Genomic DNA, 19843 nt, shown 5'->3' with positions numbered 1-19843 from the left:
CTCTTTCAACGCTTATTCCTTAGAGATCGTTCACTTCGAGTCAGACCTACCTAAAAATGCGACCAAGTCCAAAGCGGGTGAAAATAGTCAGCGTGCTGTCAGAAATCCCAAACCAGTGGCATTAATCGACACCTATATTCTTCGCGGCTTCAAAGGCTCGGTTTTGTCCGAGTGTCAGAAGTGCCGGTGTCTTTTCCATTTTCCACTTTTTGTATTTTCTCCCTTTCATCCCGCTCCCGCCTTGCGTTTGCCCCCCCCCCCCGCCAATTGTGCTTCTCTTGTAGTGCCACTCTGGCTGTTGTCATTTCTCTTTTTGCATCTACAATTCCGTCCTTACAAAGATAACAATGCTCACTTTCGAATGACGCTCACGGAGAGTTGTTCATTGAACAAAATGTTTATTATTGTGGTTTCATTTGGCGAGGTGATGTCGCCATCGTACTGAGGGCTGTTTCCATTTGTTTACATTATTTAGCTAAGAGAGGGGCAAAAGCAAAACTCCGTATAAGTGGATGCAAGTGGAGATTATTCACAACAACTGGAAGAAAATACTGTACACATAAGCCGAGCGCGTTATAATCAGAAACTGCAAATACGCAACGTAATTGACATCAATAATTGCTAAATCCTTTGATTAACTTGAAGGGATTGTCCTTCGAGTGCTTCAGTAATTGTGTGTCTGTGTGTGTGTGTCTTTTTTTTTCTTCTTCTTTTTATTGTAAGCACCCCTCTCTCTTTAAGGCACATCTTTATAACCAAGCAATTCCAAAGCAATTTTCTCTGTGGGAGGAGAGTGTAATTTTCTATTCTGTGACACTGTGATGTGTAAGAAACTAGGAGCTGGCGCTAAAAGGCATTTGCAGCGCGCGCCGCCGTGTGGGTGTGAGTCGTTTAATGGCCGACGCCGGTTGTGGGGGAGCGGGAGAGCCGTGTCAGGGAGGCCATCGTTTAATGACCCCCCCCCCCCAAATGGCGCCCTCCTTGTTAGAGCAATCGTCCTGGAAACACAAGGCTTTTGAACCGGGAGAGCGCCACACGCCGCAATAGTCTTTTATCTTCATATTAAAGCATTTGCATGACATTAGGCCATAGATAGGATTCGGAAGATACTCACGGAGAGTGGGCGCATGAGACACTGAGAGGGTGCGTTTACATGTCCTTGCAAATCTAATCAGTGTTAAATGGAGCTGTCAAATTTGGGTGTGCGAGGCAGGCAGTGGATGTCTCGTGTCAGGGCTAATTGAACATTTCAACCGCAGTGATGTGTAACCCGGCTGCGATTGCAATATCCAAGCGGTTTCTGGTTAGATCAAGAATTCACGGTTAATAACGCAACAGTGAGACGCGAGTTGAGGCCAATGTCACGGATTGGGCAAAGTGGTCACAACTTATGTTTGATATGTCCATCTTTGATCTGAGAGCAGATAGATTACCTAACAGAGTGGATGTTAAGTCTACACACCCCCTGTTCACATGTCAGCTTTTTCTAAAATAAGAAATGACACCACGATAAATGATTGAAAAACCTTTTTCACCCTTAATTGGACGTTATAACCTGTACAACTCTATTGAAAAAAAATACCGGAGATGCAGTAAAAATAATCAAATGAGATCATGTAGTTGTAATGTAGAGTTGTAGTTACTATTTAAAGAGGGACGTCAACCCCACGACCAATCACGGCTCAGCTTCTGAAAAGTAGGTCAGCCCTGATTGGTCATTACCTGAGCAGTCGTGATGTCATTTTCAGTCGACACAAGTGACAAAATGGCCGCCAACTAGTGGGCTTGCATAGAACATATTCTTGAAAAAAAATGTTTGCGTTTTCTTCCACTTTTAAGTGCCTGTGATCAACCCAAATTGAAGTCCAGCTGTTCTGGTAGGCTTTTCCTGACTTTGTTTTGCTTGCTAGCAGAAGGTTGAAGGTGCTGTGTGAGTTCACTTACTCATCACAAACAAACCAACTTCACATGTGGTTCGTTAATTCAGTAACTGCTGACTCTAAACTGTCGTTAACCAAATAATCAGCACCTGTCGAGGTGTAGTGGCGCGCAAGGGGGATTGTGGGGTGTGGTCGGAAAGGACAGCAGCAACTAGGGCTACACCAACAACAACACGAACTATTTTGCCTAGGTATGGCCTTTTTTTCAGCAATCTAACATCACATTTGTCTTAAGGCTCTTGCCACTAGATTAGAATTATTTGTGGACAAAATGTTGTTCAAAATGTGTGACACCCTTCAATTTATATTCTTCATAGCTTGTCCTTCTTAATGTCATGGAGACTCACGCTCATTTGTGCAATCGCTGCCTCTCTTAACTCATTCACTGCCATTGACGTATTTATTTGTCTTTTCACAGTCCAGCCATTCAATCCCAGGAATTTATTTATTTATATATACATTTATTATTTTTGTCAAACGTTAGGGTTAAAAAGGGTCTGAAAATATCAGACGGTGAACGAGTTAATCTTAAATTGACATCGAGGCCTAATTGATGTAAAAATGGTTCGATTTACAGTTTTCCGTCGTAATGAATGCTGTGTAAAAAGTAATTAAGACAACAAAGCTTGTGGTGGACGAAGACCGCCTTGTACAGAGGAGTCAAAGTGAAAATAGAATGCCTTTGTGTGTGTGCATGTGATTGCTTGTTTATGCATATTGGGAGTGTACCATTTACCGTCGGGCCATTCAGTTCAGCGGGCATCTCATAACAAAGCATTTCTGGGCCACTTACGCATGCATAGGTACAGGTCTATTTGTCAACAGTTTCCATTGTCTCTCTTTAAGAACACGGCCAGCATCCGGATTGCACCCAAACACTCTCGAATTCTATCATGAGACTCGGGGATGAAATTAAAATCGCCTATTTTCTGTCTCCATGCAAGCTGCAGATCAATTTCCGGGAATGGGGACGTGATATCTGGCCGCCATTTGGGCTTTCTCGTCTTGCACAGCACCCTAACTGCCTGCCAGCGGGGAGGCCCGGGCTTGACTGCATGCCTCGCCGGAGGAAGCGTTACTTCTGCCGCGGCGAGTTTATTTGCGCCTCGCTAGGAGAATTGCCTTCATTTACACTTCCCCAACAACACTCGCGAAAGAAGCGAAATAGACAAGCCAGGCATGAATGGGAAAGGCGAAATTGATTCGCTTTGATACGTGCGCCTGGGGTAGACCCTCGTTTGAACACCGATTTTAAAGATAAAGGGGAAAAATTGCTTTCTGCATAACCTTTTTCAGCCCTGCATGTTGTTGTTTAGCACGAATCAGTTGTCCTTGGTGCACTCCCCCCTCCTGCCACAATGTTTGCAACACTTCTAATGGATGCAATATAAAACGTAATCATGCTTAGTTTTGATTCACACTTTGGTACTTATTAATTTATCATGAAGTAATAACTTCACCTTTATTCGAATGTTTGCAATTGCAGAGACGTTTGTTACTTACAGTGCATGAAAAAATATTCCATGTTAGTAAATATTAGTCCTTATTTTTGCTTGCCTGTTGTAGTCCGTCAAAGTAGGGCTTCCCAAACATTTTACCTAACACCTCGATAAATATTTTGCTCTCCAACCATGACCGACATTAAAATACAGTAGCGCGGTAGGCCCAAGTGTGCATCAAAAACACGGCTGAGGTTTTATTTCTATTAATGTAAATTGAATGTTATTATTTTTGGTCATTTCCGCACCCTTTGCAAATGGTCACCCTCTTGTACCTCAGTGAGGTCAAGAACCATGTGGTCCTCACTCGACCATTCAGAAGAGGTCACCCCACATCACATGGCTGTGATCTGAATTATGAATGAATTAATCAATTATCAATATGATGACTTATTATAATTTTTTAGATTTATTCCATTCATTTTTTTACATTTCATAGTATTTCAATGAGTGCCCTATAATGGGTTAACACTTGCACTTTATATAGGAAAATAAAAGATTGGAATTAAATATTAAGGCAATGAAAATATATTGAACATAAACGCAACATTTTAATGTTTGAAAACAATATAAAAATTTACATACAAATGTTTTTCCTTAGAAGTTAAACAATAGAATTGTACTTAATGGGATAGTCAACCCCAAAATTTTTTTTCAAGAATATATTCTATTTAGGCTCAATAGTTGAAACAAGGTATTCTGATAAATATTGCGTTTGTGGAATAAGAGTTAATCCACCCATTTTTAGCCAAATCTGGGGGCGGCCATTTTGTCACTTGTGTCGACTGAAAATGACAGCACAACTGCTCAGGGCACAGGTAATGACCAATCACGGCTGACCTGTTTTCTGAAGATGAGTTGTCATTGGTCGTTACCTAAGCCCTGAGCAGTTGTGATGTCATTTTCAGTCAACACAAGTGACAAAATGGCCGCCCCCTGAGATGGACAAAAACAGGTGGATTAACTCTCAGAATGCCGTGTTTCAACTAGTGGGCCTGCTGGGAACATATTGTTGAACAAAATATGTTTGGGTTGAATTCCCCTTTAAATGTAATGTACTGGATTAACAAAAAAAAAATTCACGCCGTTTTATGCACAGTTAGAACAATTAATTCGGTGAATATTTGCAGACAAGTAGAGGTGGCCCACACACCACCATTGGTACACATACCACACTGCATGAAATTCTGAAAGTGTCCATTGTATATTGTGGCCAGTGATCGGATTAGGTTACAGAGTACTGTATAATAGACATAGGCATATCGATGAGTTAAAATTTTTCCCCAGAGTGAGTGGAATTGATTGTTGAGTGTGTCCAAACTGGAGTGCACTACTAGGCTTCAACCAGAGGAGGCACTGTTGCTGTTGGCCCGGGCAGCACTATTCTGCTCAATATGACTCTGAAGTTGATAAAAGAGTTCAGAACATATAGAGAAATTCTTCCCTCTCCTTATTAATGTAATTAATTTAATTTAAAATTATATTAGAAAACGTTAAGTCAAATGCTCATCATATTGTCTTGAGTTCGACCACATTACTGTAGCTGAACTATTGATTTAATTGTTATCTACAAAGTTTGGAAAACTTCTCATACTTGTTGTTTGTCCTGGCAGCATGGGACACTCATCTTTGTTTGTGCACCATCCCACCTCTGACCTGTCCTCTCTCATTGCGTCACACAGTCTGCAGAAGCCTAATTGAAGCCATATTGACAAAGGGAATAAATCCAGCCCCTTCGTCCAGGCGCGGCGGGCGTGCGGCGGAGTTTGCTCCAGGAGAATGTTGTGAGAGTCATTCATTTATAACTTGTGGAACATTTGCATCTGCCTCCAGGACAGACAGCAGAATGGCTGAACTTAAGGTAAGGTAACATTTATTTCACTTCAAAACACTGTCATGTGTGTTAAGTGGTTGTGTAAAACTTACATATACTGTATGTGAATTCTCATTCAAAGAATTTGTGTGGGGGGGGGGGTGGAAAAAGGAGAAATGTTTCACCACTGCAGTTCCTGTTTTTGCATCACATATAAATAAAATTAAACGTGCAACAAACAAGCTAGAGTATCTTCAAGTGAAGCAGATGGGCTGAGAAACGGGCGGTGTTGCTCTCAACCAATCAGGATGGAGCATTCAACAGCTGCCCAGATGTGGCTGTGGAGACTTTAAAGAAAAAGCCCAAAACAAGGGCATTAAAGTCCATAATGTGTCCATTAAATAAAAGTGAAAAATTTGTTTGGAGGCATAAAGAGCGCGGCAAACACATACCAAGGCACACACATGGAACACATTTGCGCATGAATGTGCATAATAACAATGACTCGGCAACATTTTTATACATGCCGTTGGTCAAGGAGTGGTGATAGTTCATAGAAGTTTAGCAATACTTGTGTAACACAAACAAATCTTCATATCAACAAAAGTGTACACTGGAGGATGCCGATTTAATTAGCCTCTTTCTGGAACACCCGACAATGGATGACTGCGCTTTGTTTTATCACAAATCTAATGTGAATCAATGTGACAACAATTACGAAAAACACTTAATGACGAGCCTTCAAATGCAATTATAACCAGCGTGAAGACATTTATCCCGCATCACAATGAAGCTGCGTGGTGAGTGCGTGTCTTGTTGAATTTCTGTTTGGCAGTACCTGTGTGGATTTGGGAACGAATTCTCCTCTGAAGACCCTCGCTGCCCTGGTTCTTTACCCGAAGGACAGGTAGGACACGGAGAAGTTAAAAACGCCTATTTTCACGATGGCACCTGAACGCACCACGCTGTGTCTCTCTAGAACAATCCTCAGGTGTGCCCCTATGGCCTGTATGCTGAGCAGCTCTCTGGCTCGGCCTTCACCTGCCCGCGGCCAGCCAATAAGAGGAGGTCTCCATCTTTTTCTGACACTTTATTCATATATATACACTTTCCATATCTTAATAATTGTGCGTTTTTACAGCTGGCTTTATCGCATTCTGCCATCTGTCAAGCATAAGCCTTTCATCCCCGCGGCCTGTGGTAATCTGACAGAAAAGTGGAACGAGGTGGAGCCCGATCCCAACCAGGTAAGACTCTCTCTGGTGGCATTGCTTGACTCAATGCAACACTGGCATGGAAACAGGAGTTCAACACATCCGCGGGAAGTCAACCATAATTTTTTTTTTCCATAATATGTTCTATGCTGGCCCACTAGTTGAAACAAGGCATTCTGTATAATATTGGGTTTGTGGAATATGAGTTGAGCAGCAAAATCCACCCGTTTTTAGCTAGCTCAGGGGGCGGCCATTTTGTCACTTCTGTCAACTGAATATGACATCACAAATGCTCACGGCTCAGGTAACAGCCAATTTTGGCTCAGCTTCAGAAAACAGCTAAGCTGTTATTGGCCGTTATCTGAGCCCTGCGCAACTGTGATGTCATCTTCAGTCAACAGAAGTGACAAAATGGCCGCCCCCCAGGGCTAGCTAAAAATGGGTGGATTTCTCTTATTCCGCAAATGCAATATTAATCAGAATGCCTTGTTTCAACTAGTGGGCCTGCATAGAACATATTCTGGAAAAAAATATGTTGGGTTGACTTCTCTTTAAATAAAATTTACTGGAAAAACTCTCCTTGTAAAATGTACTTAGAATTTCTGAGTGAAAAAAAATAACTAGTGTTTTTCCCAAGTAAATATCTTTCCCAATTTTCAGTGTAAAATGAACTTGGAATATTTTACTTTCAAATTTTACCAAACTATAGTCTTATTAGAGGAGAATGTACTCTAGGAAATTTTCTGTGTATGTATATATATTGTTTTTTTTTTTTTGGTAGTTATTTCGTGTTGTCTAAATCATGAGATTCTGTTTCTTTTCCCTCTCACAGATGCGATGGCGCCCATTCTCCATTCCCAAATCTACAGAGAAGATAGTCGATTTTGCGGCTGTGGGTTTATCTCTTCCTCTTTTTTTCAGTGTTAAAACTTTAAATAGAAGGTTTTCACTGTGATTATCGCATATGTGAATCTTATATGCAGGGTCTGCACACCATCTGCGGTGCTGGGGATGCTAAATCTCGCAACGGCATCGGCATCCACGTGTACACCTGCAACACCTCCATGATGAACAAGTGAGAATGGACTAGGGTTATTTTTTAAATGAATACCCCTCTGCCGGTGTCAATCAAAACGGAGCGTTGTTATCTTTGAAAAGGTGGTAAAAGTGTTTGTAGTATTAGATTCTGAAGTTGGACCCAATGTTGTTTGTTGTTTCCTGCGTTCCAGATGCTTCAACAACTCCGATGGAGACTTTCTGATCGGTGAGCAAAATAAAAACGGAGGGATGTTTACACCATTATCTGGCACAGGAACACTGATTGCTCAATTCCGAGTGCGCTTATTCCCTCATATTTTCTTTTTGCTGCTCCATCTACTGTTTGCCTCTTCTAGTGCCGCAGCAGGGTGAGCTCTTGATCACCACTGAGTTTGGCAAGATGATGGTCGAGCCCAACGAGATATGCGTCATTCAGGTATGTTTTCTTGCTTGTGTCTGCAATCCACTGGCGCTTTTTGGGCCAAGTTTGGAGAAGTTGAATTGTCTGCACAATATCGAATAAGCATTGTGACACATTATTTAGGGTTTTGGAGATACCCCTTTAGAGCTTTCATCTTTGTCATAAGAATACATTTGAATGTGTTTTGTAGACGTTTTTTTCTCATAAGAGTATAAGCTCTTGCATTTTGTTCCTCTGAATATTGCCGTATTTGATGTGTTTTTTCTAGCAAGGGATGCGCTTCAGCGTGGATGTATTCGGAGAAACGAGAGGTTATATTCTGGAGGTGTACGGAGCACATTTTGAACTCCCTGACCTTGGTCCTATAGGTGGGTATCAGGAGTGTATGTATGAAAAACACTTGCTCATATGTATCATTCGTTTGACTGTTGGCGCGATAATATTTTCTGAATTGGTTCAAAATGTTCAGACACCCTGCACTCCCTTTACACTGGTCAACAGCACATTTTAATCAGAGATTGCTTTATGTATCCCTAAATGTTGAAAAAATGTCTTTGCTTTTTTTCTAGCACACCCGATTTTTTGTTTTGTTTTGATATTTTCATTTTTCTTTTTTAAAGTGACAGTGTGCAGAATGATTTGATTTTTCAAAAATCATTGATTTTGATAACCCACAATTAATTTCAGTAATATGCAAAAATATGTTCTAATACAATTACAATACAAATGTTCAATGTACATTTTTATATATATATATATATATATATATATATTCTTGGTGTAGTAATCTTAATTATATTACATAGGGCATGCCTCCCCTGCAGGAGGCCGCCATGTTTCACCGCCATGTTTCTGCTTTGCGTACCCGAAGGAGAGAAACTTAGCAAATGTAGTTCCTCCATATCAATGACTACAGTATATGTCTCTTTTTGACACACAATTTAAAAACTAATTTTGCCATGGAAAATAATATAAAATAACCCAATGAGGCTCATACTGTGAACATCATGAAAACTTGAAATCTTGAAATCTTATCAATTCTACAGGCAATTAACATTTATACCAGTTTAAAAAAACGACATAACGGGGAAGTGGAAAGGAAAATGCTCAAGGCTCAGATAACGACCAATCATGACTCAGCTTTTGAAGACAGGTGAGCTGTGATTGGTCGTTACCTGAGCCCTGAGCAACTGTGATGTCAGAAGTGACAAAATGGCCGCCCCCGGAGATGTCTAACAACGGGTGGATGAACTCTTATTGCACAAACGCAATATTTATCAGAATGCCTTGTTTCAACTAGTGGGCTTTCATACAACATATTTTTGAAAAAAAAAAAAAAGTTTGGGTTGACTTCCCTCTTTTACTACCATACAATAAAACAAAGATGCTCGACAAACACACAATTTGGGGACATTGGAGGGTCATCAAATTCTAAAATTACAAAGACAATTATAGTATGTTCTGTGGTTGCCCCCTAATCTTGCAAAACCAAAAAAAAAAACCCCATAATGCCTTCAACATAGATGTTACGTTATGTTCAACTTTCCAACAGGCTCATGCTCATGCTCGCGTGACTCTTTGCAGGAGCCAACGGTCTGGCCAATCCGAGAGACTTCCTGTGTCCGGTGGCGTGCTACGAGGACCGGGAAGTGTCCACAGGTTACACCGTCATCAATAAGTACCAAGGGAAGCTCTTCGCCTGCCAACAGGTGTTTTGTGTGCTATTTGTGTCCTTGTACTTCAAAAGTGTCCTCCGTAAGGCCTCTCTGCCCTATTACCCCATTTGAGGTCTGCATGTGCTTCAGTAAACATCCCAGTGAAGCGTGAAGATTGACTAACAGCAAGGAAAGTGTCCAAGGGACGCATGTGATCCATTAGCCGCCGCCGCTGATTGATTTACCATCCCCGGTGATTTAATATCCAAATGTTTCCACCTCAATTATATGCGGCTTAATCACTCATAATTAGCAGGGCGTTCATGAGTTGCAGAGTGAAAAACAAGTTAGGGATTAATTTCAACATAATTCACTCAGAGAATGATTCCCCGCCCCACCTCCAGAAAAAGTCCTCGTACTCTTATGAGAAAGGAGACGGGCCAAATATTTAAATTTTCATTTGCGGAGGGTTAAAGGTGGAAGCTTTTTTTTTTTTCCTGATGCCTGGCGCGTGGGCCGAGAAGGGGGGCGGGAAAATCAAATGTGAGGTGGGGGAGGGAGGTCTTATTTTGGGAAGATGCTCCCATCTTTTCCTGCTGTTTTGTCCCCCCCGCCGAGCAGCGAAATTGCTCAAATTAACTTATTATTTGCTTGACTGGGCCAATATGTTTGTTTTTGTGTGTGTGTGCACGTGCAACTCTCTTCCACTTTTCATTTTAATCGAATCTCGCTGAGCCAACATAAGTGAATGTTCAGGAATAATCCCGCACCATGTTGACCAAAGAACTTTGTGTTCAGCAGCAACTCCACTCGTGTGTTTGCGTGTGTGTGTTTAGTTGATTGGTTATGTTATGAACTAGGACTTATTTTCAGTGTGCGGAAGCGTACGCGGTAATGTGTGTGTGTAAAGAGTGTCAAGGTCAAGAAGACAGTTTGAGCTGTAATGAACTATATCGATTTTAGAGCTGCTGCTGTATTTCTTTTTCTCAAAAGAGCAATGCCGCAAAATTGCTTTTTTTTTTTTTTTTTTAACAATCAAGATAAAGAAATAGCTCTGCACCCACTGTTACTCTTGTACATCACCCGCTTTCTTCCATCAACCCCGGTTGAAATTATGAAAGTTTGTCAAAGTTTGATTTTTTTTTTTTTTTTTTGCCAATTACTGAGTAATACCTGTAAACTTGTCTCACAAAGAACAAACAGAATGGAAGAGACGCAGAACACTTTATTTCACAAAACATTTTCATTATGACCATTTCCCTCCAGCCGTCCTCCCTTTATGTCAAGCAACACTACCCCAGAGTACAATGGCATCATTGATTGTTGGTCCTCTATGTGAAAAGCTTAAATTGCTTTGTGTTAGTTGCCTACTTGCAGTTGGTTGAATTGTCATGTTTTGTTGTGTTCCGTTAGGATTTCTCTCCCTTCAACGTGGTGGCCTGGCACGGCAACTACACGCCATACAAGTACAACCTCAGCAACTTCATGGTCATCAACTGTGTGGCCTTTGACCATGCAGTGAGTCTCATTTGTGCCCTGAACAAAATCATTCCCAGCACTTCCTCGTGACTTTCTTTTTTTTTTTTTTTTGGCTCCCAATGTTGTGTAGGATCCATCCATTTTTACTGTGCTGACGGCCAAATCTACCAGACCGGGTGTGGCCATTGCCGACTTTGTCATCTTCCCTCCACGTTGGGGTGTGGCTGACCACACCTTCCGCCCACCATATTATCACCGTAAGGGGAAGCTTTTGTCCACGTGAGAAGAAAAGATTAAATAAAATTGTGTGGGGGTGGGGGGGTGAAGTAAAGTCAAATAAGGAGTGAGGGTTTATGAATAGACTGTTGTCCTTGTATTTTGATAGCCGCCACGAGAACCTCCGCCTGTTCTAGTGTTGTGTAATAGCTCCCCCTGCTTGTGTTTCAAGGTAACTGCATGAGTGAGTTCATGGGGCTGATAAAGGGCCATTACGAAGCCAAAGAGGAGGGTTTCCAGCCTGGGGGGGGCAGTCTCCACAGCATCATGACCCCACACGGCCCCGACGCCGACTGTTTTGAGAAGAACAGCGTGGCCGATCTCAAACCAGAAAGGGTGGCTGAAGGAACCATGGTAAATATTCTGACCGAGAAAAGCTCGCTAATTGTGTAGAAGAAATTAAGATCGGGTACATCTTGCGTCCTTCAGGCCTTCATGTTCGAGTCGTCCTTCAGTATGGCTGTGACCAAGTGGGGTCTGGAGACGTGCCAGAAGCTCGACAAGAGTTATTACCAATGCTGGGAGCATCTACGCAGCCACTTTAATCCCAACTGGAAGCCCAGAAAACACTAGATAATGGGTAACGGCATAACGGGGCCAATTGAACTAGCTATGCAAAGATACAAATATTTTAATTTTCAAATAGATTTAAACATTTCCACTCAAGTTCCCTGTAGTCACTAATCTATGCTTGATGCATTTAGCACGGTAGTTTGAAGTGGTTCTATTTTTATTTTATTTTAAATTGGAATAACTGAACATTCATTGGATGTGTAAAAAAAATAATATAAAGTGTGTTATTATCGCATAACTGTCATTTCATTCATGAGTCATAACTGACCTCAATGATGTGTATGCAATTTAAAAAATTGTTTCGGCCTTCACCTTTTTCTCAGCATATAAAGCCACAACATTTATGACAGTGTAGTTTTATTTTGTTAATAATTACACACACCAAAACAATAGGCAGGGTGCTCTTGGTACAGTGGAGCTCATGATGACAAACAGAACTTCCGTACCAGGGTTCCATCTTTAATGCTTTGCTCTCGCCTGTCCTGTAAAGAAACACAACCAAAATATGATGAGGAAAGCAGGGTATACACATCAAAAATTGGGGTAATTTGCGCCTATTATCAGATGGCTCAAGAATATTATTGTAAATGATTATCTTGTGCTGTGGGCTATGTTGACTGATTTGTGCTACGCAATCTGCTCAGGAAACGGTCAGGGCTGACCATCTTAAATATAATCTAATGTTTACGATTGCAAAATCTCATGTGAAGTCTGCGCTGTTTCCAAATATTCCAATTTACAAACCCGGTTATGATGTTAAAAATTGTTCTTATGCACCTTGCTTTTTTTTTTACCATTCTTTTTTTCTGAGGAAGTTCTGAAATGGGCTAATTGCCATGACAGTAAAAAGGTGTCTCCATAAAAGGAACTGTAACTTAATTTAAATGACAAAAATATGATGCTAATTAGCCAAAAAATAAACTATCAAAATGAGTATTAAAACTTCACTATTTGACAAGCCAAGAGAACTGTAGTTTAGGAGTTAGATGTCATCCTCTACACACATAACAAAATAAAACAAGTAACTAGTACACATACCCTGTCCGTCTTGAAGACGTAGTACAAGAAGAAGAGTGGAAAAACCCCAAACATGGCACCCAACAGAGATGTCTTTTTGGTGGCCCTGAAGTGTGGGTAGGGGTTGACACGGGCGTACACCCAGCGTGTCAAGGCGGGATCTTCCTGTTGCACAATAAAAAATGTTGTGAAAAACATAAGCCTTCATAGTTTATTTGAATAGTTAGAATGGCCACTAATGCAAGTCTGCCGTCACCAGACTATTACGCTCTGCGGGGCAGCAAAACGTCTGTCCAACAAGGTGACAGTCTTCATGCGTCCGTGCAGGTAGAGTATGAAAATAAGATGGTGGGGGATGAGAACAGCAGCTGGCCTTGCTAGCGTCAACGATTCAAAGTGGGCGGTACCTGGAGACTGGCATTAATTACTGCAATGCTCTCGCATGTGGGAAAGCAGCACCAAAGTTTCAGATGCACTTTTCAGCGGGAGAGAAAGTAAAAAATGTGCACACTCAGTCTCACACTGGAGTTGCTCTTGGCCACATCTCACCCCCAGACTCACAACTTGACATCGGCTCTTCAGGCCTCACCTTTTAAAGACACAGGTACTACAATACGTACAATATATATATATTTTTTTATGTTGGATTTTTTTTTCATAAATACGCTTATGTGTTTACACTACTGATTGAATAAGTTTACATGTTTAAATGTGCTTAAAGGCTTGCTGTTTGACAGGTGCATCCAATTAAGTGACCTGCCAGCAATTTGTAATTAATGACAGCTGTGATTAATGATTTACAAACAAAACGAAGTTGCTAGCCTTATTATATGGCCGTTTAGCATGCTAACACAGCAGCATGTCCAGCAGGAGTCAAACAGTGTGCCCACAAGGTATCGTTAAAATCTTTGATTATCGAGTTGAATGTTACGTAAAGTGGTGTTGTCAATAACGTTTATAAGTGTATATGTTAGCATGCTGGCGCGACTGTTTATCCAAGGGTGACATTGTTAGCTAGCCGGTAGCCACTTACAATAAGCTCTTTTCTAAGCGGGTTGTTAAGTTGCAACTGGTACTGCCTCTTCAGATTCGCCCGCAGTGCCGCTCTGGCTTCCTCGGCCCGTCGATACTCCGGCGAAACATTAAAATATTCATTTGGGTCCAATGTTTTTGGCCGTGTTGCCAAGGGCGCTTCTCGGTAGTCCGCCATGACAGTTTGCTGACAACGACGGATAGCGAGAATACAGAACTCTCGCGTTGTTTGGTTTTGCGACGCAGCTCTGCGAATCTCGCGTGAACCTATCTGCCATCTCCATGGAAACATACAACAACTCAAACGAGCCAGAAGTCCCACGGAAAAGGCATCAACAAGTGGTGACGCGTTGATATACGGACGCCACCACGTTTCTTTACTGAAATGTAATCGACGAGAGCTGATGACGTTTTTGGACGTTGCCACATTTTGCTGGTGGATTTACAACCCGGGGGTCAATTAAGGATTTCGCTCTGAGGAGGGATACTTGTCAAGTTTTCCGTCTAACTATGAACACAAACGACAACGCAATGGAACAAGATGACATGTTTGATCCGGACGGTGGTGATCGTGAAGAGAATAATGGTGTTGATGATGAAGTTGATGCTAATGATGGTGATGACGGTAACGATGGTGATGATGATGATGGTGCTGATGGTGAGGATGATGAGGATGATCATGATGGTGGTAATGAGAATGGCGACGTTAGGCCTCATGATAATGAAGAAGACGACGGAGAAGAAGAAGAAGATGAAGATGATGATGATGACGATCACGATGATGGTGACGATGAAGACTGTAGCTTGACAGAAGGAGAAGAAGACTTGGAGGCGACAGTCAAAAACATAAATGAGCGGGCGAGAAGAGCTCATGCAGCTTCTTCCGGGTTCGACACGACCCCCACCGCCTCCGAACTGCACGTAAACGCGGACGACTTTATACGCAATTTTCTCAGTCAAATGAAGATGACTGCAACTATTGACACTTTTCAAAGGGAGTGGACGCAGATGGCGCAAAAGGGCTTGCTGAATGCCAAGCGGGTCGGCGAGGTTCCGGACGTGTATGTTCAGAACCAGCGTTTGCACAACGAACTGAAGAACGCGCTACGGGAGAGGGAGGAATACCAGCGGGCAGCCTCAGCCTCGGCCGAGACGCTGGCGAGGGTGCAGAAGGCCCGAGACACGCAATGGATGAACCGCAAACGTGCTGCCCAGGAGAAAAACAGACTGGTGGAGGAGACGAGGAGGCTCAAGGCCCAGTGCCACGCGTATGAGCCTGCAATCAGAAGGATGGACGAGAAGTTTCAGGCCCTTGTAGAGCAGACCATGCGGGTGGCTCTGGAGAGAGACAAAGTGGTGAACTTTGCTCAAAGTCAACCGTGTCCCCCGACTGTACGAAGAGATAAGGAGCAGAAAACCAACAACTGCGTGAAAAGTTCACATAGGTTAGGTTTTAACAAAATGCAATAAATGGTTGGAAGACAAGACACGTAATTACATGTATTATTATGGTCGAAAAAGCACAAGAATGGAATAAAATAAGTAGAAACATTCATGGTTCATGTTGTATTTTCTTCATAAAACCACTAGAGGGCAATCTCTGCTAGGCAACGCCAGAAAATTATGACGTCACGTTTAAGGGCTAAAAGTCTACCATTTGTTATCTCCTGTTCAATTACAGACATAAGAATGGTTGTACTTGCAAATATATTATCTGGGACTAAATGCGATTAGTATATAAAGTGAGGATTTATCAAAAACAATAGAAGAGATTATTTATTTAGATCTTTTCCCCCCCATTATGTCATGATTAATATATGTGCGCAGCTCTGCTTGCGAATTATATTGCATACAAAGCATCTGTTGTGCTACCTTGGTTACAGAGAAGCTGATGAAGCTTTTTTTTTTTCAAATCTGCAGTGTCGGAGAAGCTGACAAAATGATTGATTCCCCTCCAGGACATCTGAAGTGCCACCCACTTTGCAGTTAGGAATCAAAATTCACAGGGAGTCAGACTCCCCTTGGCCAGCAAGCATCAAGCCTATCAGCACAGTGGTCAGTGAGATACAATTTTTGACCTCGTGAATTATTCATGTTTTAGCTGTTTCGTTTGATTTCTGAGCATATACAGACGTTTTTCAACAATGCTTGATGCAAAGAGAGTGACTGTGACACAAATGTGAAATAAAAATAATTCTCTCAGTCGTGGTGATCATATCCAATGTTGCCGTTGCTTTGAAATGGCCTCGTAATTGAAGTCAGGCGTAGATAGCCTTCTGCAGCCACATCCCCAATATAGTTTTTCTCTTTACCAGAGCTCCTTGAAGTGGCTTGTAGAAGTCTACAGACAGTGCAGACAGTGAGCTCATGCTGCTTCTTATTCATAATATTTCTCGCCTCAAAGATTCCATGAGTCTCTTGCCTTTGAGGAATGTTATAGGAATTTAATGTTCCACCCTTGTTTTCAGAAACGGCACATAAAGACTTTGTAATTTTCACACATGGTATGAAACAAGTCAGTGAGGTGGTGGTTAAAAGGGACAAGAGGTGCATTTTTGTGCCACCCAAGATGGCCTCCCTGTTTGTTCTCGTCCCACCTCTGTACTGTGTATAGGAAGTTTTCAACTTTGTGGCGACATCAGAAATACCTCACGGTCATTGGATTTCCACCCCCGCTCCAAATTCTGCCCTTCCTGCTTGTCTTCTCTCTGACCCACCCATGCTCCTCTCATCCTGCAGCCACTTTGGCGTCTCCTTACTGTCTGTTTGGCCTCCACATGCCTGCTTGGTCAATTGATTTCAAGAATGTATAGTTTAATGAACCGCAACTGATGGTACCTACTGTATATAGTCAAGGATGGGGGGTCAATTTTGTGGGACAGCGCCTTTTTACCAAAAGATCCACCTCCTCCATTCATTTTATTCACCTAGACTGCACAGCATTGAAAAGCTTGTTTCACCATATTTTACTTTTTTTTTTTTTTTTTCTTTTTTAATCAGAAACACAGAAAGGTCTGTCCATCCATCCTTCTACTGGAGTGATGATTAATCTATTGGAGCAAGTCGCTCTGCCATAGATTAATTTAGGCAATTGTGTAAACATTGTAATTAACACTTGTTCCTGATTGGATAAGTATGTTCAAATGTGGTTAATCAAACAACTCATTTCTGGAATTAAAGGTGCTGTTTTCCCCTAAACAAATTGATATTGACAAAGCAGGCAGCTGGAGGCCAAAGTAAGCAATTTTCATCCAATCAATGCTTAATGCCTTGGTGATTGCCTCAGGAATTCAAAAAATGGACAGCAATCTATTTGGGTGCGTACATGACAAATGTTGCATTTTATCTGCTATGGGCCAATCTCTTACCTACACTTTAAATTGACAGAGGAGGAAATTTAATTTAAATCAACCCCAAAAAATGAGTTGCAAAAATATGTTCTATGAGCCTTGACTGGTCTAAACACGGCATTCTGGTTAATATTGCGTTTGTGGAATATGAGTGAAGCAGCAATCCACCCGTTTTTAGCCATTTCAGGGGGCGGCCATTTTGTCATTTGTTGTCGACTGAAAAAGACATCAAAGTTGCTCAGGGCTCCGGTGACAACCAATCACAGCTCACCTGTTTTCTGAACCTGAGCCACGATTGGTCATTAGCTGAGCCCTGAGCAACTGTGATGTCACTTTCAGTTGACAGAAAGCGGCAAAATGGCCGTCCCCTGAAATGTATAAAAACGGGTGGCTTTTACTTCTCAATTCATAATCCACAAATGCTATATCAAACAGAATGTTGTGTTTCAACTAGTGGGCCTTCATAGAACATATTCTTTTGAAGAAAATTGATCGTTAAGATTTCTGTACTTAAAAATGTTTATTGAAAAGCAATCTCGAAGTCAAATCTCAAACCTGAATTCATTGCAGCAAGAATTTTAGAAAATGCGAATACAAATATTATCAGACAGTGACGACGCGCTTTGGCGATAAGGATGTTGCAAAGGTATTTTTATTGCAGCACTTCGACTGTGTAGCTGTGTCCAATACTGTGGCAGGTGAGTGGGTACACTATGTGTTGCATTTATTGTGTAAGCATCACATAAGATTTATGCAAATGTGACATTAAGGTGACAGCATTAACTCCGAATCTATATGCGGGCTGGCAAACAAAAGGATGTATGATGTAAGCAAAAAGTGTCATGGAAAAAGACTCCCACACACACCCATGCCGTAAGCCAGGTCAGCGTGCAGAGGAGTTACACGTATCAAGTAACAAAACATCCATTTCCTGCTTTCTTGTTTTATGCTTTCATCATAAGCGCATGAGTGATGCTGCTGTGACAGCACTTGCGCGATGCTTTTTGGCGGGCCCAGGGCACTTTTGGGAGGGGCGGTGTCAAGGCGAGAAGAAGGGGGCAGGGGGGCGAGGCAAGACAACAGCCGCTCTTGTGTGTCTGATCCAATCAGAGGCGGCAGGAGATGAAATCGGCGAACAAGGCGAATCCAGCCTGGACGCGTGGTCACAGCATGCGGTCAGCTTGAAAATAGATGAGAGGGATCCACCGCGGAGACATTGGGAAGGGAAGACCTCGTCTTCTCTGTCAATCGCCACAAAATCACACAGGAAATACGCTGGAAACATTCTCAGCTTTGATGGCAAGATGAAATGAAAGTAAGATTTTGATTGTATAGTCCAACTCGGGTTGGTTTAAGCTCCTTTTATATGGAGCTCAGATGAGTTTCATCCTCGCTGCCCTCAATCAATTAGAGCTGTCATGGTGGAAGCTCGGAGATGTTAACTAACCCGTTTTAAAGACCGCATACTGCCCGAACGGTTTGGCAAACGATCACAAGCGTTTCTGTTTGGGAGGTGATCCAAACTTGTTTGAGCCTTTAATCGTCATCCCACATTTCATGTTTTTTATGACAAGAGGCTCTCGTCAACAAGCGACAAACATTTAAGCGGCGGTTTCTAGTGCTTGCAAAGCACATTGACCGTAAAGCCCGCTAACTACATGCATGCCATACGGGAAACTGTCAAATATTGCATGTCTGTGACGACACTATTTCCTATGCCCGGCCTACTGATTGTGGGCTGCTTTTTTACACACAGCGCTAGACAGTCACCACGAGTCAGAATAATTGTGTTTGACAAATGCTGCGATGGAACACCCTTTTTAACATTTGCAGCAGCATGACGGAATGGCTCCATTTGCGCTCACTGTCCACAACAATGAAGCACTTTTGTGGTTGGATGACCTTTTTGTAGTATTTTGGTCATCAGTCGGATATCGCGTGGAGTTTTCCGGGCACAGCACGCGCGTGTTGTGGGTGTTCGACTTCCGTCATATTGTCCCTTTTGTGGGCTAACGCTTCCAAATGTGAATTGTGACATTTGGCTTACCTCAGTGACTCAAATTTAGCGTTGAGCGTGCCTGCACTGTATTCAGAAAAAATAGGGAGATTGTGTGAGAGGAGAGAGGTATAGTAGGTCGAGAGGTCAAGAGGTAAGTAGTACCTTTCTAGTAGTAGAAAAAAGGTGCTAAATTTGTACCTTTTAATGATCCAATGGCTTGTCACTGCGGCAGCTACCTTAAGGGCACACCCCTTAAAAAATGTGTTTATCTTCACAAGAACCGTTGACAGTTCGTTTGAAGTGCATAAAGTGTGTCAAACTGCCCAGTCCTGGTCTGGATTACTACTACTACTCTTTAAACTGCAATGCATACAACAGTGGGCTCTTTTGAAATGCATTTGCAAAGGCTTGTTTGTACCCTAGCATGTAAAAAAACACACAAAAAAAAGTGGGTAGGAAATGGGGAAATTGGTAGGTATGTAGAAAGATGGGGAGTGTGTGTGTATGTGTGTGTGTGTATATGTACATGTGTATATG

The 19843-nt window shown here is 42.1% G+C and overlaps 4 protein-coding genes across 9 annotated transcripts in view; 3 read left to right on the top strand and 1 right to left on the bottom strand.

The window, feature by feature from the left end:
• The first annotated feature begins 2036 nt into the window (after positions 1-2036).
• hgd (homogentisate 1,2-dioxygenase) lies at positions 2037-13125 on the top strand. The gene is made up of 15 exons (XM_086020380.1): positions 2037-2131; positions 5122-5300; positions 6088-6159; positions 6232-6320; positions 6394-6499; positions 7299-7358; positions 7450-7541; positions 7696-7730; positions 7861-7940; positions 8194-8293; positions 9510-9634; positions 10994-11098; positions 11190-11316; positions 11508-11689; positions 11765-13125. The coding sequence occupies exons 2-15, from the start codon at positions 5286-5288 to the stop codon at positions 11906-11908; spliced, it is 1332 nt and encodes a 443-aa protein (XP_085876506.1). The 5' UTR covers positions 2037-2131; positions 5122-5285; the 3' UTR covers positions 11909-13125.
• On the bottom strand, positions 12249-14202 carry ndufb4 (NADH:ubiquinone oxidoreductase subunit B4). The gene is made up of 3 exons (XM_086020382.1): positions 13959-14202; positions 12947-13090; positions 12249-12390 (listed from the first exon to the last, which is right to left on the bottom strand). The coding sequence occupies exons 1-3, from the start codon at positions 14133-14135 to the stop codon at positions 12328-12330; spliced, it is 384 nt and encodes a 127-aa protein (XP_085876508.1). The 5' UTR covers positions 14136-14202; the 3' UTR covers positions 12249-12327.
• Positions 13312-19843, top strand: part of myripb (myosin VIIA and Rab interacting protein b) — a 104585-nt gene continuing 98053 nt past the window's right edge. For 3 of the 6 annotated variants that reach the window (XM_086020367.1, XM_086020366.1, XM_086020368.1), the window contains exons 1-2: positions 13312-13529; positions 15878-16012. The gene's annotated coding sequence lies outside the window, so the exon portion shown is untranslated. Of the gene's footprint in view, positions 13530-13741; positions 13819-15877; positions 16013-19843 lie in introns of those variants that run through there. The other 3 variants (XM_086020370.1, XM_086020371.1, XM_086020372.1) reach the window with 2 other exon arrangements.
• LOC147127652 (sperm-associated antigen 16 protein-like) lies at positions 13796-15482 on the top strand. Its single transcript, XM_086020381.1, has one exon. It carries the CDS (start codon positions 14468-14470, stop codon positions 15425-15427), a length of 960 nt encoding a protein of 319 aa, XP_085876507.1. The 5' UTR covers positions 13796-14467; the 3' UTR covers positions 15428-15482.

This window comes from Filicampus tigris, chromosome 21 (genome assembly GCF_054856515.1).
Source record: "Filicampus tigris isolate MCC_2025a chromosome 21, RoL_Ftig_1.0, whole genome shotgun sequence".
Lineage (NCBI taxonomy): Eukaryota > Metazoa > Chordata > Actinopteri > Syngnathiformes > Syngnathidae > Filicampus > Filicampus tigris.
Note: the sequence above shows the minus strand (reverse complement) of the source record. Positions and strands in the feature narration are given on the sequence as shown.